The sequence below is a fragment of the Motacilla alba genome, chromosome 19 (assembly GCF_015832195.1).
Source record: "Motacilla alba alba isolate MOTALB_02 chromosome 19, Motacilla_alba_V1.0_pri, whole genome shotgun sequence".
In the NCBI taxonomy this organism is placed as follows: Eukaryota; Metazoa; Chordata; class Aves; order Passeriformes; family Motacillidae; genus Motacilla; species Motacilla alba.
The window spans coordinates 3,018,558-3,044,914 of record NC_052034.1 but is presented as its reverse complement, the minus strand read 5'-3'; the positions used below and the strand labels follow the sequence as shown (position 1 = coordinate 3,044,914).

The following is a 26,357-nucleotide window of genomic DNA, read 5'->3' as shown; positions in this document are numbered from 1 at the left end:
GAAAAGCTCAAGCAAGTCTGTTCCTCCTATTTTTAGAATTGCCTCGGCAGGGTTTTCCTTCCAGTGTTTATACAGGGAGAGCTGCACCATCTGGTAGTGATAGAGGAGGCTGCTTGTGGGGTGAAAGGAGCTGCTCTGGGGTGCTGCTGGGAGCTCTTTACTGCTCCACATCCAGGCAGAACATTCCTGCAGGGAGGTCCATGGCACCATCATTCTGCTTTTGGAGTTGGACCCCGTGGCTGTGTGTTAGGGGCTGGTTTGGAGTTGACTTTTCTCTCTCTTTTGCTTGGAAATCCTTTTGTGATTCATGAAACATCAGAGGAAGTTTGCCTGGCTTCTTGCAGGGGTATTTTTAGACTGTGAAATTGCTGGGGTTTGATATCTCATGGATTTGTTTTAATGGTACAAGTGAAGCCTCTAGGATGTTTGGGAAGGCAAGAAATGCTTTAGTAGATGTTGGCACAGACCTGTGACAGTAACCAATGTCTGTTATATACAATAAGCCCTTTATATACCCTGCTCCACGAGCAGATTCTGTTGCTTTCTGAAATAAAAAGCCTCTTTTTTTTTTCATGGTGTGAATGGAGTGAAGCCAAGTATGAATGGGAAACCATGGGAAGGAGAAGTGCCTGCTTGGTGGTGTTGGATGTGCTCTTTGTCATGGGGTATTCAATTTAGGTTGCTGCTCCTGGATGCTGTGAGAAGTAATGATGTGTTTTTAATGTTGTTTTCCACCTGTTCTGTCCCTTTGAAAATAACCAAGCCAAAATCCCACTGTAAGGATTCATTGGAAACCTGGACTGAACTCTCAATTAGTTGGCTTCTTGTGCTGATCCTGTTGAGTATTGATGTAAAAATGTCACAGTTCATAGCCAAATGTAAATATTTTCCTAAGAGCCTTCCTAAAGCGATTTCTAAGGCAGTGCATTGGTAGCTGTTGTAGTAAACAAGAATATTTTCTTATCTCTCAATCCTCTGCTGTTTTCTGTCTGAGGAGGGAGGTACAATTAGTGGTCCCAAACCCACCCAGAAAAAATGGTCTTGCAGGCCTAGCAGATAGTGGAAAAAAGCCTGGAAAGTATTTAGGAGAAAGATAATTATAAGTTTGCCACAGGAAAACAGGCTGGCTCAGCCTCTTTTTATCTCAGCAAGCTGCCAGGCACGGTTTAAGATTTCTGGTAGCTTTGGCTAAAGGAATTGTGGTTTCTAGTAATTGAATGTCATTTGAAACATAGCAGTGGGTTTTCTTGTTTTTATTTTTTAAAGGCAGGGGAAACGGGGAACAAAAGCCACTAATAATAAAACAGGAGTCAGAGAAACAGGAATCATTAATAGTTGGATAACCAGAGGGTTTGGCAGCCCCAGGAAAAGGCAATTCCCTGCTGTGTGGGATGGCTGATGGGATATCCCAGTTTCTGGGGGAACCTACCCAGGGAAAGAGACCCTTATCAAACCCACTGAGGCTCTGAGGGATCCTAAATCTCTTATCTGGGCTTGCTGAGCCAGCTCACCTGGTGAAGTGGTTCCACACCCACCCTCAGGCACACGCAGGGTTGAATGTCCAGGCTTTTATGGCTGCAGTTTGCACTGCATGGAGAATATTCTGAATTATTGCCAGGCTGACAGCTTTCCACGGGGGCAATAATCTCCAGTGCCCCCCTTGTTCTGTGCCTAAGGCAGTTGAGCTCTAAAGAGGTGGCCAGAAAGGTTTTCTTGCTTCTGGGTCCGTGTTCATTATTGTGAAAATAATTGAATGTTTCTGTGTGTGTGGTTATGTAAAAAGTGGATTTTACTGGGAGGGCACTGGGGCTCCCTGTCCTTGCTCACACCTAAACTTTTGGCTGCTTGGATGGCTCTGCCCTGTCCCTCTCTTAGAAAATATGAAGGTAAAAAAAAAAAAAGATTCAAAAAGGAAAAAAAAAAAAAGATTCAAACTTGCTCTTCCTGCCTGCTTTTAGGAGATTTTTATGCAGGACCTATTTTTAAAAAATACATATTTTTAACATCCCACTTGAGCAAGGCATTGCTGCAAGTTTCTTAATTTAAGGATATGAGAATCCCCATTAAGATTATCCTTAAGTACTTTCCTGAATCAGAGCCTAAAACAACAAAGCTTGTGGACAGGGCTTTTAACTGCTTGACAGAGGCTCTTTTAAATTTGTTGAGTCTTTAGGAATCTGGCTGCTGCTCTTTTCAGTGCCTCCACTGTGCTGCACTGCAGCTGTTGTCAAACAGAAAGGTCCCCACAGCCACTCAGAAGGAAAGAAGTATCCCTGCTAATAGCTTCCAGTTGTTCATACAAACTCACTAATTTCTGTGACTCCTAATTCTACACACTTCTTGTTTCTGGATTATTTAAAAGATAAAAATTTTCAGTCTGTTTTCAGTGTATTTTTTTTTTTCCCACTTCTTTTCCTGGAGAATGAAAGGTTTTGTTTCTGTGATGCTTTGATGAGCTACAAGTGCTTTCTTGTAGAATTGAAGCAGGAGTAAACCTGTAGCTGTGGCTTCCTCCTTACTGATTAAATTCCCCACTCCTATTTCAACACATTAGTGAATTCCTTTTGTTTCTCACTTATGAAGTTGTTAACTGGGTGTCTTTACCTAGAAGAGTAGAGGAGTCTCTGAACATTCCTGTGAAGCAGACAGCTTAAGTGAGAATTATTTTTGACGCTGCAGGCAGGAAGCTTTTCCAACAAAATCCCCATAAATAAATCCTGAGGAAGGCAGGTCGTTCATCCAGTTAAATCACAGATATAAAGTTATATTTCAGCCATCAATTTTAAAGGACTAGAAGTTTCTGCGTTTGGCACCAGGAAAGAATCCAGCATTGTCAGATCATCTCGTGGGTTTTTGCTACTAATGGAACTCAAATGGGAAGATTAAAGAAGCAGATCATGCCTTGATAAGGTTGAGGAGTCTTAAACAAGCACCAAAAAAAATTCCCAAGTCTTCTCCCTACAGTCTGAACAAACATTTTCACAACAGTAAATGTCGCCAGTCTTGCTAAAGTATCAATCTCAGTGGAAAAATCCACTGTTTGAGTGATCAGTTCAGACCTGAAAGCCTTTCCAGTATAATAAAAACTGATGGAAGAATTCAAGGGCTGCAGAGGGATAGAAGTGCCTCACTGTTTGCTTTGGCACTTTCTAGTGTGTGTAGGCATTTCCATTTCCCTAGAAGTATCAATTAAGCTGTATTGACTTTTATTTCTGGAAATTGGAAGCTTTATTCTCTCAGCTAAATAAAGAGCAAGGTTGTGGTTTATTCTACTCCCATTTCATACCTTTTACTCTTTTGTGCTTCCCTAAGACACTGAGAATTTATAGGATAAAACTGCTGCCAGCTGTATTCCTTTAGAAGTGGATCAGTACACCTGGAGCTGTGAAAGGTTCACGGTGAGGATTGAGACATTGTGAAGCTTTTTGCATGTTGGAAACATATTTCTGTTGAAATGTGGGCAACAGAAATGAATTTCAGTGTAGATCACACTGGCATTAAAGGCCTTTCAAATAGCTGATTAACTGGCCCTTATTGAAATATTCAATGGCAGCAGGGCAGGAGAATCCAGGACTTGTTCTGCTGCAGCTGGGGGCTCAGTGCTGTGGGGAATTGTCATTCAGGCAGCAAAAGTCTCCCAGTTTTGACACAGAAACCTTCTGAGTGTGGATGTTTTCTCTTCAGCATCCCTTTGATCCCTTACAAACCTTCCTGCAGCTGCTGGTGTTCCAGCCACCTTGCAGGGAGGTTGTTGAGACCCCCACAAAGCCCTTCCTGTGTCCCCCCAGGGTGAAGGCAGCACAGAACGAGTTGGGGCAGCAGATCCTGGCTGACTTCGAGGAAGCCTTTCCTTCCCAAGGTACAAAGGTAAAGTGCTCACTTTCCCTCTTCCTCCCCTTGAGAAGTGTCACTGGAAACTTTTCAGTATGATTGTTGTTGGATTTTTCCTCTCGATTTGGTCTCTGCCTGTTTCAGGAGTTTCTTTAGAAAGCAGAGGGTGATGTCTCACTCTGGTTTCTCTTTCTAGCTTGCTCTGAAAGTGCCAGCCCTCCCTTCACTCTGCACACAGCTCCTGCAAGAGGGCTGCAGCCGGGCAGAGAATGCCCAATAATTCATCTGTGGGGTTTCCTTGGGGTCTCCCCCAGCCCCTGGTTATCTGTTTGTCCCAGAAATCAGTGTTTTGTTCAGAGGAAGCCAAGCACAGGCTGGCTGTTGACACAGTGCCACCCAGTTTGTGTCTGGTTTACTCAGCACAGACACAAGTCTGGGCAGGGGCTAAAGCACCAACTGTGCTTCTCCAGCACTGTGCATCCAAACATTTGCAAACAGTAAGGGGAGTAGGTGTGAATTGGAATTTACTTCCAAGAAAACACCAGTTCTGTCTTTCCGACTACCAGCTCTGCTGGTTTCTTCATGCAAGTGGCAAATACAGAAATGAGGAGACTTTTTGGAACAGTTGGTGAAGGGCAGATCTGTGTCTGTGAGAAGCAGCACCAAAGCAGCTTTAAAAAAAAAAGTTTCTAAATTTTCTGACTTTACCATGGAACAACTTCATGGAAGCAGCTCAGCTTTCATGCAGCAGAAGGAAGATGCAGCAATAAATAAAGAGTAGCAGCAGAAAATAGAATAATAGGAAAGGATAAACCTGGATGCATTTACAATCACCCATTCATCTTATTTAACCTGAAATCATTTTCTTCCTGTTTATTTTGACAGAGGACTGGAGGGCCCAGCAATGTCCTACGTGATGCCTGCCTGGTAGCCAACGTCCTGGATCCCAGGATCAAGCAGGAAATCATCAAGAAATTCATTAAACAACACCTCTCAGAGTACCTGGTCCTTTTCCAGGAAAATCAAGATGTAAGGGAAGCTTTGCAAGCTCCATTTGGATTTCACATTTTGCTCTGCTGGCATTCCCAAAATTCTCACTTCCACAGGTTCCTGTGGTGAAAAGTTTTTATCCCAAGGGCTTGGAAACTGATTCTGGGTGTGATCTGGGGTGGCTGATGAGCTGGGAGTTGCTGTTATCTCTGCCAGGATTCTCCCACCTTAGACCTCAGTTTCTCAGATCATCACTAGAAATGTTTTCTCCCACGTACAGAAAATAAATAAATTCGTGTTAGATTTATTTCCTGCTCTGCAAAGAGTTGAAAAATGCAACTCTGAAAATTGAAAACTCGCCCCCCAAACAACCAAGATAGACCCCAAAATGCTTAGAAGGCTGAGGGGGAGGGACTTCTAGGAGGATAATTACCTTTGTAGCTAATTTTTAATCTTCCTGTCCTCATACTAACAGCTTTTTAAAAGTTTACTGTAACCTTCTTGAATTTGGAAAAAAAACCAAAAAAACCCCACACAAACCAAAATCACCTTTAGATCAAAATTTATTTTTTCAATTTCAAATGTTTGACATAAAGAAAGGCTAAGCTGCCTAAGTTTAAATAACATTTTCCATCAAAGTTTTCTCGAGTAATCTTTCTGCTTTTTGACCAGAAAACACAGTTGTCGAGGGGAAAAAATCCCATCCTACTCAGCTTGTAAGAATTTAGTTGGAATTTAAATGTGAGCTGAATGTAAGAATCCAGGAATTGCTGCACTCATCCCAGTGCTGACTTTAACCTCTCTGTCTGAAACAAAGAGGGTGGGATCAAATGAAATATTATTGGATTGAGTTTTCAATAATCTCTGCATGATTTAGGAGTACTGTTATCCTCATTTTCAACAGAACTTTCTCTCTTAATTCACACAAGATAGGATTTTCAGTCTGGCATGTGTTTAAGCACTTGGAATCCCAGAATCATTGAGGTTGGAAGAGACCTTTCAGATCCTTGATTGCAGCCCTTGCCAAGTCCACTGCTAAACCCTGTCCCTAAGTGCCACATCCACACATCTTTTAAACCCTCCTGCCATGGTGACTCAGCCAGTTCCCGGGGCAGCCTGTTCCAGTGCTTGATAACCCTTTCAGTGAATGAATTTTTCCTAATATCCAATGTGGGATTCACATCCTCTGAACCTGAGAGAAGCAAAGAATGATCAAAACAATTCTTATCTCATTTACTGCTCCTGTGTTGCTCACGAGTGGAATGCATTGTGGAACAAAACATTGTTTGTTGTTCCAAATTGTTCCCAGTATTTGTTTGGAACAAAAGATTGTTTACCTGAAGGGAATTGGTGATTGGTGTGAGTGTTTTGATTCACTGACCAGTTGAATCCAGGTGTGTTTGTCAGGGCTGTGGGCTGACAGGAGAAGCTGTGCAGTGGAGATGAGCTGAGTGCTTGGGAGATTCAGTTTAGATGCAATGTAATATAGTGTAATGTAATATAGAATAATACAGTATAATCAAGTAATTAATTAGCCTTCTGATAAGGTGGAGTCCTCCTCATCATTTCTCCTGGACATCGGGCAAAAATATCACTGATAATCCAAAGCATTCAGAGGATGTTAATGTAAAACCACCTCTGATTGAGAGAGAGCACAGCTGCAGCAGCAGCACAGCTCCGAATATTTGCTAAAGATGGTGATGGTGCTAAAAATCTTTGTCCCCGGGGTTCAGGTGGCCTGACTTGACAAGATTGACCAGTGCTACACCTGGACCAAGATGTTAATCAGTGTAAAATCACCTCTGCTCGAGAGAGCAGAGCTGCAGCAGCAGCACAGCTCTGAATATTTTCAATATTTTCTGCTGCTAAAGTTGGTGGTGGTGCTCAGAAGTCTTTGTCCCCGGGTTCAGGTGGCCTGGCTGGACAAGATTGACCGGCGCTACGCCTGGATCAAGATGTTAATCAGTGTAAAATCACCTCTGCTCGAGAGAGCAGAGCTGCAGCAGCAGCACAGCTCTGAATATTTGCTGCTGCTAAAGTTGTTGGTGGTGCTCAGAAGTCTTTGTCCCCGGGTTCAGGTGGCCTGGCTGGACAAGATTGACCGGCGCTACGCCTGGATCAAGAGGCAGCTGGTGGATTACGAGGAGAAGTACGGGCGCATGTTCCCCGCCGAGTGGTGCATGACGGAGCGCATCGCCGTGGACTTCTGCCACGTCACCAGGTGAGCCCCACGCCGGGCAGCCACACATCCTCTGAGCAGAGAGACACGGAACTGCCCCAGGCTCTTCTGTAAGAAAGCATGGAAACGATTGTTCTCTCTCTTTCTGTTGTTTATAGATGTGATTTTCCATAGTTCACTGTTCTTTTACACCAGTAGTGTAAAAGAAGATTCCTCAAGGCCAAGCTCAAGTCTTGAGGCCAATCTAAAGGTCTTAAGTCCACCATTGTTTCTATAAAAACTGTAAATTTCTCATCATAATAATAAATAAACAGTAATTAAAATAATAAAATAAAACCCCTAAAATAAAATAAATAAATAATAATACATAAAATAATAAACATGTGATAAATAATAAATATGAACAATAATAATAAACATGCACATTCTAATAACAATAAATAAAGAAAATTAAAAATAATAACATAAAATTCTAATAATAAATAAATAAATATAATAAAACAAATAAAATAATAAAAACTTAAAAATAATAATAATAAAACCCCTGTAAATTTCTAATAATGGCCCTTTTCATGCCTTCTGATGATAGAGTCTCTGTATCACCTTTGTCTGTCGTGATACCACGCAGCTCCTGCTGCCTCCCAGCTTCCTGAAAATAAAAGGTTGGTTTGGTTCCTGCCATGCTGGTCAGTGTCTGAAGGCAGGGTGTAAATGTCTCTCTGGAATTGTCTGTGGTTAAAAGGAAGTGAGGAGTGAAAAGGCTGAGAAGTGTTGCTAAAACGATGAGAAATTGAAGTGATGTGAAAATCAATTTTCAGCGTAACAGAGGTAAAAATCAGCCATATTTCAGGCCAAGTGGAACAGCACGAGCTGACTGTGGTGCCCAGGTTCTTTGCCAGGGAAGCAGAGGAAGGTGCCAGGCGGAGTCCCAGTAGCAGCATTGCCTTTGTGCTGGGACCCAGTGGGAGTCACTGTACTTCCCAAGCCTGGACCCTCAGGGCTTTCCCGACTGGCTGCCAGGAGATGGGGTCCTGTTACCCACAGAGCTCAGAACAACTGTGCCTGTGTTTGAAATGGGATCTGCAAAGCAGTTTTATGTTAGAGAGCCTCTTAGGAATTAGCCTGAATTTTGTGATGAAAGTCTCTCTGGGGAATGGACTGAGTTCCAGTGTTAGGTTTCAGACCTTTACAGGAAACCACATTTGTTTTTCCTATATCCCCTCTCTCCTGCAGGGCAGAGCTCTCCAAGATCATGCGCACCAGGGCGAAGGAGATTGAGGTGAAATTGCTTTTGTTTGCAATTCAGAGAACAACCAACTTTGAGGGGCTCCTGGCCAAACGCTTCTCAGGCTGCACTCTTGCTGATGGCACAGTGGTAAGGGCATTTCTGAAGAGCTCTCCTTTTTCAGGAGAAAGAAACCCCCTCACACGTAGCTCAGGTGGTGGAGACTACAGAAGGTGTCACCTGCAGCCTCCCCTTGCTCAGGGTGTTCAGTGTGACTCTGCTCAGTGGCCTGTATTGGAAAAGTGGTTTTTAGTTGTGTAGACTGTAGAGAAGATGGCACAAAGCTCACAAGAATAAAAAAATGCACTGCTTGTGTGCTTTTTTTGGTTCTCCTGGGGCTCTGTGCTGTTTGAAGCCACAGAGTGATTATGGTGTGGTTAAATGCCTTGTAATGCTTGTTCTCTACATGTCAGTGGCACATTATAACTAAAAATCCCCTCTTCTCCTCAGTTCTGGGTGCTGCACATTGACCACATGGTACCAGCTTTCAGTCCCACATTGTTGGGTCACTCTGGCTTGCAGGGACATTGGTGGCTTCTGCTTTGTCTCTTTTGGTAGATTGTAAAGGCAGAACCAAGAGAAAAAAAAAACCTCAGGGAATATCTCTGGAGCCATCTCTGAGCTTTTCCTGCCTGGAATCTCAGCCCAGAGCTCTGCCAGCCAGATGCCCTGGCAGCACAGAGCACGTGTGGTTGGCTTCTCTGCCCAGCTGGTGTCTTTTAGCCTGCCTGGATGTGATAATTCAGCCTCCAAGGAAAGCCTGCTGGACCCACTGGCCATTTGCAGTGGGTGCTGCTAATTAAAAGAGGAACTCCTCTGAGGTTTTCCTCCCGGCTGAATTCACATCTCTCAGGAATATGGCTTTATTTATTCTGACAAATTTCATAGAAAATTTACAGCTTTAATTAAATTGACTTCGCTGGGCTGTTGCAAGTGAGAAAACCAGAAGGGAAGGGTGTGGTTTCAAATGACAGAAAATCCTGTGTTTCCCCCTTTCTGACATGTCTAGAGGCTGTGACACTCTGGCTGTCATCTGCCCTGTTTTGTACCCAAAATGAAGGCCACCATTATAAATAGCTGGCTGGTGAGTGCAGGGGGAGGGACAAACAGTGGGAGCAGCAGTTTGGGGTTGATTGCAGGGCAGAGTTTTGGAGCTGCTCTTGTGGGTTATCCTAGTGGAGACCACACACTTTGGAGTGGGGTTTGGGAGAGTGGAAGCGTCACGCTGGATAAAATGTCACACTTTCAAGGAGGATTCAGGCAGCATGGAGAGGGAGCCAGGATCTGACCACCTCTGCTGGGAGAAGGCAGATTGCTGGGCAGGGCTTTGAGGGGCTCAGGAAAGCAAAATGTGGATGCAGCTGTGTGCCAGAGGGCACAAAACTGGCTGTTCTCTGAAGAGCTTCCTCTTTTCCAACAGAAGAAGCCAGAAGTGCCACCTCCCTCCACCAACCCCTTTCTGGAGGATGAAACTGGGGCAGAGACAGATGAGATTGTGATGGAGAAAAGTGATACAGACAAAGTAAGTCTTTGAAGTTCCCACTTCTCAGCCTCTGTCAGAATCTCCAGTGGGGCCTCAGCTTTTCCCATCCCATTGATTTGAAAAGTTTGTTTTCACAGCAATTAATTTAGTGCAGTTTTGATCCTTTGTGCAGCATTCAGGCTCCCAGTACGACCATGCTTTGCTCTGGCTCACTTCACTGAAACCAAAGCAATCTTTATTCCAGTTAATAGTGCAGAGACAATCCTGCCACGTGAGAGCGAGCTGGATTCTGTTCCAGCCTGTACAGCAACAGCCCAAATGGAACTACAGGATTTCTGTCAAAGGGAGATGAAATAGCTACTTGGGTTTTCAGATCCCCAAAGAAGCTCCTCTACAAACAGTTGCAATTCATATTTTGCCCTGTCAGCCAAGCAAACTGTCTGGAGTCACCAGGCAACTCATTGAACTTTCAAGTGTCAGCTTTAGATTTTCACTCCAGATAAATCACTTGTGGGATTTTTATCTTTTGCAGTGCTTTTTATCCATTACCTCTGCAAAGCAGGCAACACCTAACTGCTTGTACAAGCACAGGGCTTCCAAAGCCCTCTGCAAACATTAAAGGGTGAACAGTAAATGCAATTGTTTTAACTGGCACCAATATCAAAGCCTGGATTTTTTATACACCAGATGGATGTTTTCTAAATGTTCAGTTGTGGGTTACTTGAGGCTGGTACTCTCTTCTTATTTAGGGGATTTACAGCCCTGTAAATGGGCCATGTACAGGTGTATCCTGATGGGTGACCAGGGCCTCAGGACCTTCTCAAATCCATCCCCCTGGGGAGAGCAGGAGGTGGGAGCTCTCCACCAGCACAGTCTGGTGCACTGCATCCCTCCAGATTTCCACATGAGCAAGGCAGCCCCTCTGCCTTCATCCACAGCCAAAGCCCTGGAACAGAATGATTTAAGCAAGGTTTTGCTCTTTCCATTAAAATCCAGCTTGGACAGTTGGTATTGTGTGGATTTTATCAGTGAGACAGAGATTGGGAACCTGGGGAGACACCTCTGATGGATTTTGTGGGAAGAGCTTGCTGTCCAATACCTAATGACTGGAAGGTTGGCTGGGATGTGCAGTGCTGAGATGAGAGGACATCCTTGGAGGAGCCAGTGGTGTTAGGAGGCAGGTGAAGAGATCATTACAACAATTAGGGCTGGCTTTATTGAACAGCAGCATGCAGCAGTTCTGGATCTTCTGGGAGAGGAACTGCTGTGCTCCCTGTACCTTGTGAAGCCATCCATGGAGAGGAGACATCCCTGGAACTGCAGTTTGGGATGAGGCTGCCCTTTCCTTGTGGGAATGCCCTGTGGCAATGTCACAGGGCTGGGCTCTGCTGCCCTGCAGCCTCCTGGGTGCCAGGTGGGCTCCAGCATTTCAGTGTCCCAGTGCCAGCAGCTGCTGCTTTGTGCTGGGAGTCTGGAAGTGCTGGAAGTCTCATCTTTCCTGTCACTGCCTGAAGGACAGAAGGGGCACAAAGAGTTGAAGATGAAGGGTTTTCAGTATAAGAGCCCTTCCAAGACACCAGTCTTGAGAATTCAAGACACTTGGGAGTCTAAAAGGGAGCACAAAAAATTTGGGGGGGAAATCCATGCTAAAAAAGCACCTCTTTTGGTAATCCTAGCAGTTCCATTTAATCTGTTTACTTTGGATAGTAATGAAAGGAAACTGGGCCAGCTGCAGACCTCCTTGCTGTGACAACAGTAACCTTTTATTATTTCCATCAAACTCGAGGAGGAAATAGCTTAAACATCTGCAGCTTTTGGACAGGCTTGCACACTCAGAAATACAGCTTCAGTGCTACTGGTAAAAGATTTAATATTCCTTCCACCAGACATGCTGGGAGCAGCGTGGTGCAGAGACACAGAGAGCCAGGCCTGCTTCAGGAGCTGGCTCTTCCAGCCTGCTGAGTGGTAAACATGGTGAATCTGCAGCCCTGTGCTGGCACTGCCATGCCAGGGCTTTGGCAGATGGGAGGTTTCTGTGATCCCCAGTTATTTTTTCCCTCCCAGCTCCAGTGAGTGAGTGCATCCTGCACAAACAGGCACTGGCAGAGGGGTTTGGGTGGAGGATGCCTGGTAATGGTTCTGTCCCAAGGCTCTTAAAAGTTAAATTCTTCATTCAAGGCTCATAGAGGTGGTCTGGCCTCCATAAAACCATTTCCTCACTTTAGGTTTGCAGCCATAAGTTGGGATTCATCATTTAGGGCTGATTTGTTGCTGAGAAATTTTGCCGTGTCACACTCTTGATAGTTCTGCCAAATTCTTGGTGCCACCTCCTCTGTTGTTTAGGAGAGAAAGTCCTTTAAGCTTTGCTTCTTTTGTTTGGCTTTTCTTGCATTAAAAAAAAAAATCAGCTGGAAAAATTCATATCTTCATTGGCTGGGAGCTGATCTTGGCTTTTTGTGGGGAGAGAAGCAAGAATTCCATTCCAGAGTCACTGCAGCTCTCTTTGCAGCCAGAGAAAAGCTGCTGGTTTGCTGGGAAGCACCAAGACAAATTACCTTTTAGTAAAAAAGAATAATAACAATCTGGCTGTAGGGAAAAAAAAAAAGAGCTTAAAGGTCCTGCCCTGCCCAGCCTGGTATTTAAACATGCAGAAATTCAAGTGTGTGAGTAGTCCCAGTGGCTTTGGTGAGCTGTGCTTGGCCATGGTCAGAGTGCAGCACTAAACTCAAATGAGGGTAAACAGGAGGGCTCCCACATGGCACCTGTGCTTAAAGCTCTAAATGTGATTTAAAAATAGAAATCTTTGCATCCCCAGAAACATGTTTCACAGTGAAAGCAGGCCTGGATAATTCTGGCTCCTGCAGTAATTGCATGCTGTTTATCTAAATAAAATTCATTCAGATGAAGCCTGTAACTTTGAGTTATTGCCCTTGATAGTCTAAAATGTAAGGATTCTTTAATCTTGCTTCCAAATAACTGCTACATTTGATTTCAGAGGGAACTAGAGGAGCCTTGTTACTGCTTGAAGGATTCAAGGAGATTTTATTTGCAAACTGCATTAAGGTTCTTCAGCTGAAATCTGTTAGCGTGGAGCAGCCTTCTCTTTAAGGCTAAGAATATTTTACAAGTGGAAAGATAATTCCTTGGATTGTTAACAGCTCTCTAAGAAGGAGGGAAGACTTGGATATAATGACATTTATATGCTTTGATGATTTGACAGCAAATGTCTGTGTTACAACATCTCTGAAGATTTATATCCTTCTGTGCTCTTGCATTGCTGTTCCTTCAAGGTCTTACAGGGCAGGTTTGAACCAACATTCTAAATGTTTCCTTGCAGCCAAAGAAGCCAAAGGTCCCTGACAATCCTTTCCACGGCATTGTTTCCAAGTGCTTTGAGCCTCATCTTTATGTGTACATTGAGTCCCAGGACAAGTGAGTAACCAGCCTGAATTTCTGGCTTTGTTTGGTTTTGGATGTGTTGGGTTGTGCTGGATTCTGCACTCAACTGCAGAAAATTAATGTATTGCAACTCTGCTGCCTGATTTCAGCAGGAGCAGTGTTTGTGGTTCAGGAAACTTTGAGTGGGGCCTGTGCTTGGACAAAATGAGTGTTCAGAGGGCTGTGGAGTTGGTTTTGTGTGTAATTGCAGAGGGCTGCAGGAGTGGTGCCTGCTGCCTTTCTCTGGAAGGGGCTTAGAGTTCCTGAAATTACTTCTGTTGCCTCTGCAATTCCCACTGCAGACATGTGTCTTTCTTTCATCTCATGTCTTCCACAAATAACAGGGTTGGTTTTTCTGTAAAACACACATGTGGCTTCGTGGCAAGAGGAGTTGCAAGATTTGCTTTGTAGGAATAAGTTATTTGAGATCCTTAGATGAAAGCTGGTTGTAAGATAACATTATCATTGCTCACAGACTGGGACTTTGTCAGGGGCCTTAATCCCTGGCACCCTTCTTCATCTTCTTCTTTGACTTGCAGCAAAACAACTTGAATGAAAGGAGCTTTCAGCTTTGAGCTCTGAGAAGTTTTCAGGGCTCTCACCACACTTACCTCGTGCACCTCCATTCACACCGGGGTTTAAATAACATCTCAGTAACAACTGCAGTGCCACCTGAGAGAGGAAATGGTTGGAAAAGGTTCAGTTTAGCCTTTTAGCTCAGATTAGTGGCTGGAAAGGAGGAGGTGCCTACTTGGTGGATCTCATCTGTGTGTGCTCTTCTATCTTCCAAGGCTTTGCACATGAGAGAATGTCTAACTCGAGGCCTGTAGTGTCCTGATTTTATCCAAACTCCACGATAAGCATCTTGAAAAAGCTTTTCCATGTCCCATCAACTTTTTATGCTTAAAAAAAAAAAATCATTAAATAGCTGAAACCCTGCACAGTGCTGTGTCCTGCTGGGTTTAGGTTCTGCTCTGCAGTATCACAAAGGGAAACTGATATTTCCCCCCTGCCCTCAGCCAACTGAGCACAGACTTCTTTGAGTGTTTCTTCCCTTCTCACTGGGGGCCATTTTAATCCCCATTTTGGTAATTCTACCCCACTGTGTTCCTAGCCCCTTCAGTTGCCTTTTTTTTTTTCCTTCTTCTTTTCCTTTACAATCATGAGATGTTTTATATTATCTTTATAGCCACAAGCTGCAGGGAGTTCAAAGAAAAACTGCCACAGTATTCCCCATGCTGCCCCTGACTGCCAAAAATTGCTTTCCTTCTCTATTTTCTCTCTTCTTCTTCTTCCTTTGATTGAACTTTTGAGGAATCTGTTGCTGATGTCTGAAAATGAGACGTTGCTTAGATCATTAATTGTATGTTTGAGCTCGGAATAGTGAGAGCAATAGTTTTGTTCATCATTTTTCTGCCACATTAAATCTGTGGCAGAAAAAAGCCTGGGCGTTTTCTGCCAAAAATTGTTTCCATACCCATTTATAGAAACACAATGCCACAATCTGTAGCAGTTTAAGAGGAGACACCTGAAAGAAGGGGTTTAAAGATGCTGTTCTCCACCCTCAGCTGCAGAGTAAATATCAGATTTCTGACCAGCAAAGCAGAATTCATTCCTGCCCCTTTGGGATGTGCATCTTTAGGTGTCCTTTGTGGTTAGCTGGAGCAGCAGGAGCACACGGGTGTGAGCTGAGCTGGAGAGGAGGAAGGGCTCTGTCAGGTCTGCAGGGCTGAGAGTGTGCAGAGCCCTCCTCAAATCTGCTCAAAGGCACGTCTGAGTCGAGAGTGCTTGGAAAACTGGCACTTTGTGCTGTGTGTTTGCAGCCTCATCAGCAGAGGGGCTTCCAAAATCCCCAGTGCATGGAAACTGCTCTGCAGGGCTCCGGGTGTGCCAGTGCCACTGCTCTGTTCACACCCCTGGGCAGACCCAGTTTCCTGAGCACCCTGTTCTTCTCTCCTGCTGCTCGTGAGTCCCTGGTTCTTCTCCTGATTGCCAGAACAACCCTGAATAGGTCGAGTGAAAAAAAAAAACCAAGGGAGAGGAATGCAGGAATGAAAAGAAGCAGAATAGAATTCCCTTTATGTGATTTCATTTCATTCTTTCTCTTGGTTAGGTTTGGCGAGTCCTCACTCCCAATAAATATGCTACTGTTAGGAAATACCACATCTGCACTACCAGAGAATTTTCTTGGAGCTTTTCTGCAGAGTCTGTGCAGAAAATACTCCTCTTCTGTAGCTCTCCTGCCTTCTGCATGTTTCATCTCCCAGCAGCTTTTTCTGCCAGACTCTCTGTGCTCCCATTGCACCACACAAAGATTTGTGGCCTTTGTATCATATTTGGGCCAGCTGAGGCTCATGTGAAGGTTTGCCATCAGCCAAGGTGTGCATTAGTGATGTATTAGTTCTTTTAGGGCACAATATCCTGATGTTTTGCTTGCACCAGTGCCATTCTGAAACAGGAGCAGCCCCACAGCCTGGTTTGATGGGCAGCTTTATCCAGGTTGGGATCAGAACAAGCGTGAAGCCCCAGCCCTGCTCTCCCAGCTCTGCTGAACAGCTGCATTTTCTCCTGCATCCCAGTTGACAAGACCTTGGGGGAGCAGGAAAATGCAGATCCATTTCACTTTGCCTCAGAGAAGAGGAGAACATGTGGGCTAAACATAAAGAAACAAAAGCCATTGACATTCCTGACCGTGTCTTGAGACTGAGAGAAGGCAGAAAAAATCAAGTGACTGGTGACTGCTAAGAAAGCTCCACTTTGTTGCCCAGCTGGAGCCCAGCACAGATGCAGAGGTGGAGATGCAGCTGTTGAGTTTGACAAGGAGTGAGCCACGTCCTCTTTCCTTGAGAAGCTGCAGGAATCTGCAGGCTGCAGCACGTGGGAGCCCTCCTGCAGCAGCCATCTGTTTGGCTCTGCTACAGCTACAGAGGGAGGTAAATTCTGCTTCTCTGTGGCCCAACACAATCAATGCTTCACTTCAGCCTTCAATTGCTGCTGCCAGCGTGGAGATTTATCACATCAGTGGAGCAGCCTGATGTTTTTACAGTGCTTGTAACACAGCTGAGGAGCTGTGAGTGTGGAATCAGAGCTGTGTGCAGGGCTTGAGCAATAGGCATGGAAAAAGGGGCTTCTCGTCTTTGCAGCAGCCTGCCTAAAGCCAACCAGGATTGCTCCATGATGGAGAGTCCTGATACTCCAAACACATCTCTGGGGATGAGTTTGGCCCAGCAGATCACCCATGGTAGGAGCTGATCCATTCTGAGGCAGCAGCCTCCAAGTTTATCAGGGAAGAGACTTGTGGGGTCTCTGAATTCTCTGACTTGTGGATTCTCTCAATTCTTTGAATTCTCTCAATTCACTCACTTGTGGGTTCTCTGAATTCTCTGACTTGTGGATTCTCTCAATTCTTTGAATTCTCTCAATTCACTCACTTGTGGGTTCTCTGAATTCTCTGACTTGTGGTTCTCTCACTTCTCTGACTTGTGGGTTCTCTGAATCTCTGGAATTTTCTCTCTCACCAGAGGGAAAGCAAAAAGGGGTAGAAACTGGGGGAAAGTTGTTGCTGGTGGGTTTTCCCCCTTTCACTGGCAGAGGTGAGAACGTGCTGTAGAGTCTCAGCTTTCTCCTGAGGATTTGCCTTTCTCCTTAGGAGCCCTGGGTCATGGCACAGCCCAGCCATTACACCCTCAGAGGTGAGGGTTGTGCCATGGCAAGAGGAGAGCTGTAGGAAAACCATATTCAAAATAGGAATATAAACACAGGAACTCCTTCTGTCAGCAGAGTACCTCTCTCATCTGAAAAGCCTATCTATTTCCCAAAGTCCAAGATTCCTTGAGGAAGGCTGTGAGTGTGCCTGGGGGAGGAGGTTTATTGCTGGAATTCATCTGGCAGAGGTTATTCCATGGAGCTGAGCTGGGCTTGGTCTCCAACACGGATCTGCTGTCTCTGGAGGGGTAGGACCAGAGGAACTCCCCAAGATCAGAAGATTCTCTGGTCCTGTGGTGATGGCTCTGGCCCTCTGCCCTGCTCAAAAGCCTTTTTGTCCTGGTGAAAGGATGGAGTGAAGTTTATTGTTGCCTAAAGACTGAAATATTTGAGTAAGGACCAGGCTGTAATGAATCACTGGAGACAATAAGAGGGCTTTTTGTGCTTTTAAAAAGAGCCTGAGTAGGAAGTGCACTTTGTGCTCATGCTAAATAAAACTTCTTTAAAGGATGTGTGAAGTTGTGCAAAACCAGGTGGTATCCAAATGGGACCAAGAAATGGCAAATGGCACACACCATTTTGAGCACATCCCTTCAAAATCCATATTCCCTGAGGTCTGCTGGGATGGGAGGCCTGACTGTTCCTTTTCCTGGTGCCAGGAATGAAACTTGAGCACAGCCTTAATGCACTTGCATCAAATGTGCTGAACTGAGCCCTGGCAGACCTGGGAGCTTTTATGTGTGGCTGGAGAACAGATTTGAAGCTGCCACTAAAACTCCTGAGCACAAAAGGTCTGGGCTGTGGAATTGTGTGAGCTTTGTGCTGGGAGCATGGAGATAGGGAAGGGCTGGGAATACCCAGCTGCTAAACCTGAACTTGCTGGTGTCACAAGACAGGGCATCTCATTGTAAGCATTATTCTCTCTTTTCACTCCAATTCCTCCCTCAACAGACTCAAATATCTTTTTATTCCCCACCCCAGGAATCTGGGAGAGCTGATTGACAGATTTGTGGCTGACTTCAAGGCTCAGGGTCCCCCCAAGCCCAACGTGGATGAAGGAGGAGCTGTGCTGCCCAGCTGTGCTGACCTCTTTGTGTACTACAAGAAGTGCATGGTGCAGTGCTCCCAGCTCAGCACTGGTGAGCCCATGATAGCCCTGACCACCATCTTCCAGAAATACCTGAGGGAATACGCCTGGAAAATCCTCTCTGGGAACCTGCCCAAGTGAGTTTGGCACCCCCAGTGCTGCAGACATCCCTCTGCACTGAGGAGCTGATGATTTGAAAAGATAATTCATAAATACATCCTTGTGAAGACTCATTTCCCTGTCAAACACCCAGGTAGCAGCAGGATCACTCCATTTACTTCACGATTTTCTCCAAAGTTCAGTTTCTTGCACAGAGAGAAAAGCAGGAGAGCAAATGGGCAGTCACACATTGTTTTTCTTTTAAGGGCCTCTGGAGAATAGCTTCATGTTTGGCTTTGGTTCACAGTCAGATGTGCAGTTTCTTCAAGTTCCTTTTGAAATGCCAGCCCAAGTCTCTTCAGAGAGGCCTGGCTTTCAGAATTGCTGCTTGGGTAACCAGCTCATACTGGGATTCTCAGCTGCCTTAGCCCAACATCATCTATATGGTAATTTATAATGAAGGTGGTTCATTTCTGAGATGCTGAAGTGCTTCCCTGTACCTCCCTCTGCTCTGGAACATCTTATCTCTGTATAAATAAGATCTGTAGATGTAAATCCAGTGAAAGGAAAGGAAATCATAATGAGTTTGCACCAGTATGGATCAGTGTACAGGCTAAAGGTGCTCCTGAGATGTTGCCAAAACTCCACTGCAGATAATTTTATTTGCCATTTAACATCTTCAGTCTGTTTCCTTTGTAAACCTAGCAGCAGCAGAATGATTTTCTGAAACCAGTAAAGTCTTTCACAGATGGAAGGGGAGAGGGTTCCATCCAGACAAGTGGAAAGATAAATTTAATGTGTGTTCTCCATCAGACCTCAGTTGCATTCTTTATCCACGTTTTTTTAGAGTGCTCCATTTTTGCTGTCCAAGATAAATATCACTGTCCTATTTTTTTTTTAATGGATTTGGATTATAAAGAGTTGAGAGGTAGGGAATTTCCTGCCTCTGAACTGCTCTGAGTCTGTCTTTGTTGATACATGAACGTTGCTCCCTGGAAGACAGTGGAGGGGAAGGCACATCTTCTGTAATTTACTTTGTTGATACCATCAGCTTTTAAAACAGCTTGCCAAAGTCTCAAATGCATGTGGACAGCTGTTTAGTGCTGCAGAGATAAATATGACAAGTTTCCTGATAGTTCTGAGATTCTTCTGCAATCTTTAATTAGATTTTGGATAACTGGCAGTGAAGGTGAAGCTGCCTGGGGAAGGCTGTGTTCCACTTGCATCCTAATCTGTTTTCTTGTCAATGAGTGAGTTGTCCTTTGCTGGAAGACCTGGTACAAAGCTCTTTGGAAAAGAAATTCCTTCACCAAAATAGCAGTTGTGGGTTTGATGTCCTGTATTGCACAGGCTGTTGGGCTGTGGTCATAAAGCCTTTTTATGGCATTAAAATCCAGCAGTAATTTTGCACCTTGAGTGTTTGTACTCTCAAAAACCTCACAGATTTTACCTGGTTTTTTGTTTTGTTTTGTTTTGTTTTGTTTTGTTTTCCCCCCAGGACAACCAGCAGCAGTGGTGGGCTCACCATCACAAGTTTGCTGAAAGAAAAGGAAGGCTCTGAAGTGGCAAAGTTTACTATAGAAGAACTCTGCCTCATTTGCAGCATCCTGAGTACTGCAGAATATTGCCTGGCCACCACCCAGCAGGTGAGCTTTCCTCTGAGGAGCCACCAGCCCCTCTTCTGTGTTGCTGTGGAGACTGGGACAGCCAAAAGTACTAAAAAAAATCCATTGATTATTGAGCTCTACATTATTCATTCTGTATTTCAAAGAAAGAAAAGTATTGATTTTCTGAGAAAAGTAATTTGCTTGTAATCCTGCTTTGCAGCATCAGGTTTGGGGTCAATCCTTTTCTGCCTGTTATGTAATTTGTTTTGGATTGGGGACCAAATTTAAAAAAAAATAAAAAATTCTCTGTTCATTATCTCCCCTTCATGAAAAGAAGCACAACAATAATTCAAAATACTTTTGGGAAAATACTTGCATGAAATACTGGGGCAATGTGGAGTGGAGAGAGGAGGAATTTATGCTGATGTGATTTGCAGCCACGCCACTCGTTACATTCAGGTGCTTCCAAAATGCCATGGGTCAGGAATGAGCTGTGATGTTTGGCTGTATCCAGGCCTCTCCACCACTAGGTCTGGCAATCCTCCTCCTCCTCCTCTGCAGTTTGGGCACAGGCAGAGTGTTGAGAAACATCTTTATTAGCAGGACAGATGCCACAGTGTTAAGCTACTACGGTAGCATGTCATACTAGAGTTACATATTTGACCTTGGGGCTTTAATTCTTTGAGGACATGGAGCCACCATGGGCCATCCTGGCAAATCAGCAGGTCTGGGATGCCAAGAAGGAAAGATTTCCAGTGTCACTAGATGAGTTTTGGATGTAGTTTGGTCACAGATTAGGTTTGAAGAAGCTGACCTTTCCAGGGCATAAGTTTTCAAGAACGATTATTTCGAGCTGGAAACCTGATCTCCCTGTTGCTTGTTTTGTTTCCCAACAGTTGGAAGAGAAGCTCAAAGAAAAAGTGGATACAAGCCTAATGGAGAGAATCAACCTGACAGGAGAGATGGACACTTTCAGCATGTATGTCCTGCACACGCCTCCTCCCACAAAGTGTCAAACATCCCCTCTGTCAGCCAGATGGTGCTGGAGTAAAAACAATCCTGAGATCCTGTCGCAGGATGGGCACATGCTCAGGAGTGGTATCCTCTGGCTGCTCCAAGAGCAGCACTAGCTCAGGCTTTAGCTGCTCCCCGTGGTCCAAGCCAGAGGAACAAGAGCACTGGAAAAGGGAAAGGAAATAGTGAGTTTCCATTTGAACCATCATTTGCATCTTGGCAGCTCTGCGAGGTGGCTGTTACATTTCAAGAAAGGAAGCTATTTCAGTACATTCCTTCCTGCTTTAACTTCCCCCTGTTAATCAGCAGCCTTGTCAGTATGATCAAACCCCATTTCAGATGACATAAAAGACTGATCCAATCTTATATTTGGGGATTATAATTGAGAGAAGATTATCATTCATTAAAATAACTTTTCATGTAGCAGTGCTAAAAATATTCTGCTCTAACATCCTTTCCTCTCCACCCCTGACAGACAGATTGAATGTATTTTTTGAGACAAGAAAATTGAGGCAAAAGTTGTTTTGCCTCTTATCAGACAAAAGAATATCTTGGCAAGACTGGGAAAATAATCCCTGTCACCAGCTCCTCCTCTCCCTGAAACAAAGATTCAGCCCAGATAGCAGTAAGATATTTTTTTCAGAAGACTTCCTTCCTGTGATTCCTCCTCTCCTGCTGCAGTGGACAGGATCCCACTGAATCTCCATCCAGCCCTTTCACATGGTCCCAGGCTCCGTTCCAGGCTGCAGAGACTCCCTTCCCTTCCCTGCAGGCTCTTCTCAGACCTTTTCAAGGGTGAATCCCTCCCTGAAATTCAGGGTTGCTGTGTCCACTCAGCCAGAGCAAGCCAGCTAGCAGGGAAGGAGAAATAAAATGTGCCATAAGATGGGTTTTTCTTAGCATGGGCAAGCGGAGGGTGAGTTTTGCCACCAGGAACCAGCAACCTCGAGTGGCTGCTGGATTTCCACAGTGGCTGCCTCACGAGCTGGTGGGTCCCAGACAGCCAATGTGAAGTGTTTTGGAAGTTGTTTAATGTATAGCTCACATTTGCTGCTTTGGACAGGTTTAAAGTCCAACTGACAGGGCTGATATATCTTGTAACAAAGGCTTTTAATTGACTTTCATTCTGTTCCAGCCGAGGGCTTTGTCCAGCCTTCTGTCAGTGGAAGTCAGAGCTATAAACCTTGCTGGCTCATTCAACATCAAACAAGGGGTTTCTTCTGGGATTTGATGTCTTGTTAGGCAGTCATAAAATAAGTGATAAAGTGCTGTTTATGCACCCTGGGAAGTGTTTCTTCTTTCAGAGAAAGGAGAGTGCAGAACCACCCCAAATGTGTCAAAAAGGAGGTGTTTATCCTTGGGGTGGCAAAGCAGTTTTTTTAGGAAAGTGGAAGAAATCATGGGAACTTCTTCTTGATGTTCCACAAAAGAAAAATTATCGTAATGTAAATCCAGAGATCCATCATTTCCCTGCTGCTCTGTTTTGTGAAATCATGGGCAGCATTCAGAGAAGCCCTGAGGTGTTGGGCTCACTGGGGTTGCTGCACTGCTCCTTTATGGCCACAGCTTGCTGACCCATCCCTTCTGTGCATGCCAGGGATTGTGTGAGGAGTCACCCACTGCTGCCTGGGGGAGGATTTGAAGTGTTTTCCTGCAGAACCAGGCTCCAAACCCTCTCAGCGTGTTTGATCCTTTGTGTTCCCAGCACATTTCCTGCTGCACCACCATCCCTCCACAGCAGGTGTTTGTTTTGAAGAGCAGACAAATGAGTTTCTCTCCCTGGTTTGTGGTTTTCAGGTGAGAGCCTGCACTGGGTGCCAGCTTCTGACAGACTCCTGAGCGTGGACACACGAGTGGTGGGGTCACTTTCCACCCCCTCAGAGCTTTGTGTTGCTCTTTGGTGCTGAAGCACAGCTCCTCCCTGCCAGGCAGTGGCAGCAGGTGCCCTGCAGGGTGGTTATTTCAGTCTGGCTCCCTTGGCCTGGTGGAATCCCCCAGGGAGGGGATTCTCTGGTGCCCAGCAGAAGCAGAGGCACCAGCAGAAACAGTCACAGGCTTTTTTTATCCCAATGCAAGTTTTAGATGGTGTAACTTGAAGCCTGTAGTCACTTCATCTCCCATACTAATTTTTCCAACTTATTTTGGATGAGTTTGCCTTTACAAACAAACGAATTGCTTTGAAGGAAGTCTTTTACTTTGCATCCTGTTCCAGACTTTATGTGCAGGAGCTGTAGGAAAGGGGACAGGCAGCTTTTTTAGGTTGTAGTAAAGAACAAAACCCAGGTCAGAGTTACATGTGAGTGACACCATATCTCAGTGAGAAGGTGGACACTTACAGATATTTTGAACAGTGAGCCCCAGAGTAGTGTCCAAAATTTCACAAGACAATGAAGGGAAGATGGTTTGAGGAAGCTTTGCTCAGATTTCTCACAGCCCTGTGATTCTCATCTGTGCTACCATCATGAGAAAGAGCAAAAGTAAAATCCAGTTCTTACAAATATAATCCTGAGGTTGTAAACACGCATCTGTGGCAGATTTAAAGTTGACACTGTTTTTAAAAACTGTGCTTAGTGAACCAGAATCAGTTCTTGCTCCAAGCAGAAGCTGTCTGCAGTGGGAGTGCTGGTCCTGTGCCCCTGAGGGCTCTGAGCTGCTGCAGGCAGAGTTTCTTGGCTGTTGTTTTAGGATCAGCTGCACCTCTATGCACATCATAATATGATGGCATTAAATATGTCTCTAAGCAATACCATGCTGTTAAAAAGAAAAAAAAAAAGGGGGGGGGGGAGAGGGAGGGAAATGTGTTTGACTAATGTGTCCTTTAGTCTGGTATATGTCTCAGGAACTCAAACAATGGATGGCAGCAGTCCTAGACATAGTGTAAATAAGACATCTGCCTTCATCTTCACACATGGGAGACACAGAACTCATGCAGATGTCATTTTTAAAATCCTCTGTGCGAGTTCCTGTGAGCAGTAGAATATTGGCTGTGAATAAATGGAGGGATGATAAAATGTTGGTGTTACACAGACTGGATTAAATGTGAAGCTGAATCCCAGGCTGGGCTTGATACTTGGGGATTTCTCCTCTTCATCTGCCACCTTTGATCCCCAACCCCTTATTTGTGTTAAAACAGAGAAAGGTCAACTGTAAAAACATGCTGTCTCCCCTGGAGCCCACTTGAAACCATTGTGCAGCTCCCTGCAGGGATTCCCAGCTCCTCCTCAGTGCAAGTTGTAGCTGTGTGCATTCACATCACAGTGCTGCTGTCAGCCAGTAGAGGATTTTCCTCCTCTCACAGTCAAAGGCTCCAGTTCTGGCACTCTGTTACTCAGTGTGATTCTAAAACTCATGCTTGATTCTTTTTTTTCCCCCCCTCTTTTGCAGTGTGATCTCCAACAGCATCCAGCTGTTAGTGCAGGACCTGGATGCAGCCTGTGACCCTGCCCTGACTGCTATGAGCAAGGTAGGGGTGGATTTGCAGAAGAGGTCACCTTAAGATCCACGTGGAGTTCTTGAGTGCTTTGATTGCTTGATTTCACTTCTGATACATTCTTCTACTCTGATTTTTTTTTCTTACTTTTTAGAGCAGCAATTGCTGTATTTATAAATACACCCCTCACTCCAAACCCTCTTACTATTCAGATTAGAGCTTTCAGGCTTTTTGCACCACATTAAAACCTACAGACAATGAAATACATTCACTAAGTACTCAAGGCTTTCTCTTTCCACTCCCAGTGCCAGTGAGAGCATTTCAAATTTGGAAAAACTTTTGTCAGTGTGAAATTCCAAATACACCTTCACCTTTGCTCTCCCCTTTGTCTTCTTTGGCAGGGACTTTTACCAGCCTGCTTGTTTGGGGCTCTGAAATGGAGGTGCTCAACTGGAGGTGATGTGGAATTGAGATTGAGCCTTATTGCTTCTGTGATCCTCTCAAGGACATATGGAGCCATTCCTGGAGAGGCCCCTATGACTGAGCTTAAGGATTTTGTTGCAGTTACACTGCTGGCTTTTATATGTTTGAAATGCAGAGCTGTGTTTCCTTGCCAAAGTATTGTGAAAACCCAGACTTGCCTTAGACAGAGGTGAAGACAACAAAAGTGGATTGAACTATTTTTTTTTCCCTTTTAATTAGAAATATTAAACATAGAGCTCCATTTTTGTAGGATCAACACACTGTCTGGCTGCCATGAATTTTAATAGCTTTCTGCTTTATGATGTATTCCAGCTGTAACCAGCCCCACCACCCCCAGCTAATATTTGAAGTAGAATGCAGCTGGTAATAGAGCTTGTACAGGTTCCAAATGGAAAGAGGATTTTTTTGCCCAGTCAAATAACACCACTAGGAAGGGCTCAGCTCTTCAGGTGTTGCCTGTGTGCTGTGGCAGCCCCTCAGATCTCCTGAAGCTACAGAGTACAGGAATATTTAAATCACTTAGCTCTCGCTGTTTATACCCAAGTAAACCACAACCTTGAGAAAGCAGCAGCTGGTAGGCCATTTATTTTTGTCTTTGGAACACTGGTAAAATGCAGCACATGTGATGGGACTGATGATATATAAACAAGTTTAAGTGTTATGAAATTAGCTAAATAAATACTTGTCACTTGTGCACACACTCCTCTATTTGCATCAGACAGAGTTGCTTTTATGTGATTTTATTAGACCTGGATTTGGTGCAAGAGGTTTTTTCCCTTCACCTTCCTCCTCCCTTCCCTTCAGGGCTGGGTTATTACTCTGACACTTCAATAAGAAATGCATGTAATTATTTAAACACGGAGTTAGTATTTGGAAATGTAAAATTTCAGCCTGAATTAAAGAAATAAAGATTGTGTGGCTGATCCATTCCAATTTTGCTCTCTCAAGATCCATACTCCCTTAGGGCTCTTCCTTTGTTTAGCTTCTTTTCATTTACCTCTCTCTGGTGTCCTCCAGGATTGAACATTCCCAGTCCTTTGTTGGAGTCTGGCTTTGGGGTTTTCTTTTTTTTTCTTTGCAAAAATGTTCAGGAACTATAGAGGTAAATTATGAAATGCTTAAACCTCTCAATCCACTTTGGCTGCAGGCCACGTTGAGAGATTTAACACAGAAAACAGCATCAGGAATATTGCTTTCAGCTGGGAATGCTGCTTGGTTTCTATGATTCTTTACTTGGTGTGTTCTGAAGAAAATGGTAAATGCTGAGAAGGCCCCATATTACAGAATTTGTAGGTGATAATCCTTACTCAGGCTTTACAGCAGGTGTAGGATGATTAAACAGGCCTGTAGGATAGGGAGCTGGGATGTGGGTGGGAGGAGAATTTACCCTAAACCCCCTGTTGTGATATTCTGGATAGCTAAGAACTGTTAATGTGTTTGTACTGATCTGTAGCAGGCACTCACGTTGCCTGGTGTGCTTCCTTTTTAATTTCTGGGATGAGGGGCTGCTAATCTGCACGGGATATTTTCGCCCCAATTAAATTTATGGATTGCCCTGGATAAGGCTTGATTTACATGCTGAATTAAGCATCAATTTATATGTAAAACTGTGCCTGGAAATGGTGCTGGGGGACATTTTAGTGCCTCCCATCAACCTCTTGCTGGCTTTTTACATTTTCCTAAAACCTTTTGGCCCAGCTGCAATTCCCTGTGTCCTCACGGCCGA

General features: G+C 44.5%; 1 protein-coding gene across 2 annotated transcripts in view; it reads left to right on the top strand.

Annotated features, from left to right (window-relative positions):
* VPS53 (VPS53 subunit of GARP complex) overlaps window positions 1–26,357 on the top strand; it is a 63,590-nt gene that overhangs the window by 21,852 nt on the left and 15,381 nt on the right. The window contains exons 8-17 of one of the 2 annotated variants that reach the window (XM_038157684.1): window positions 3,789–3,867; window positions 4,717–4,860; window positions 6,900–7,042; window positions 8,234–8,375; window positions 9,706–9,807; window positions 13,106–13,200; window positions 17,893–18,135; window positions 19,596–19,743; window positions 20,601–20,683; window positions 24,103–24,181. In XM_038157684.1, coding sequence (XP_038013612.1) covers window positions 3,789–3,867; window positions 4,717–4,860; window positions 6,900–7,042; window positions 8,234–8,375; window positions 9,706–9,807; window positions 13,106–13,200; window positions 17,893–18,135; window positions 19,596–19,743; window positions 20,601–20,683; window positions 24,103–24,181 — 1,258 coding nt within the window. The remainder of the gene's footprint in view (window positions 1–3,788; window positions 3,868–4,716; window positions 4,861–6,899; window positions 7,043–8,233; window positions 8,376–9,705; window positions 9,808–13,105; window positions 13,201–17,892; window positions 18,136–19,595; window positions 19,744–20,600; window positions 20,684–24,102; window positions 24,182–26,357) is intronic. The other variant, XM_038157685.1, reaches the window with a different exon arrangement.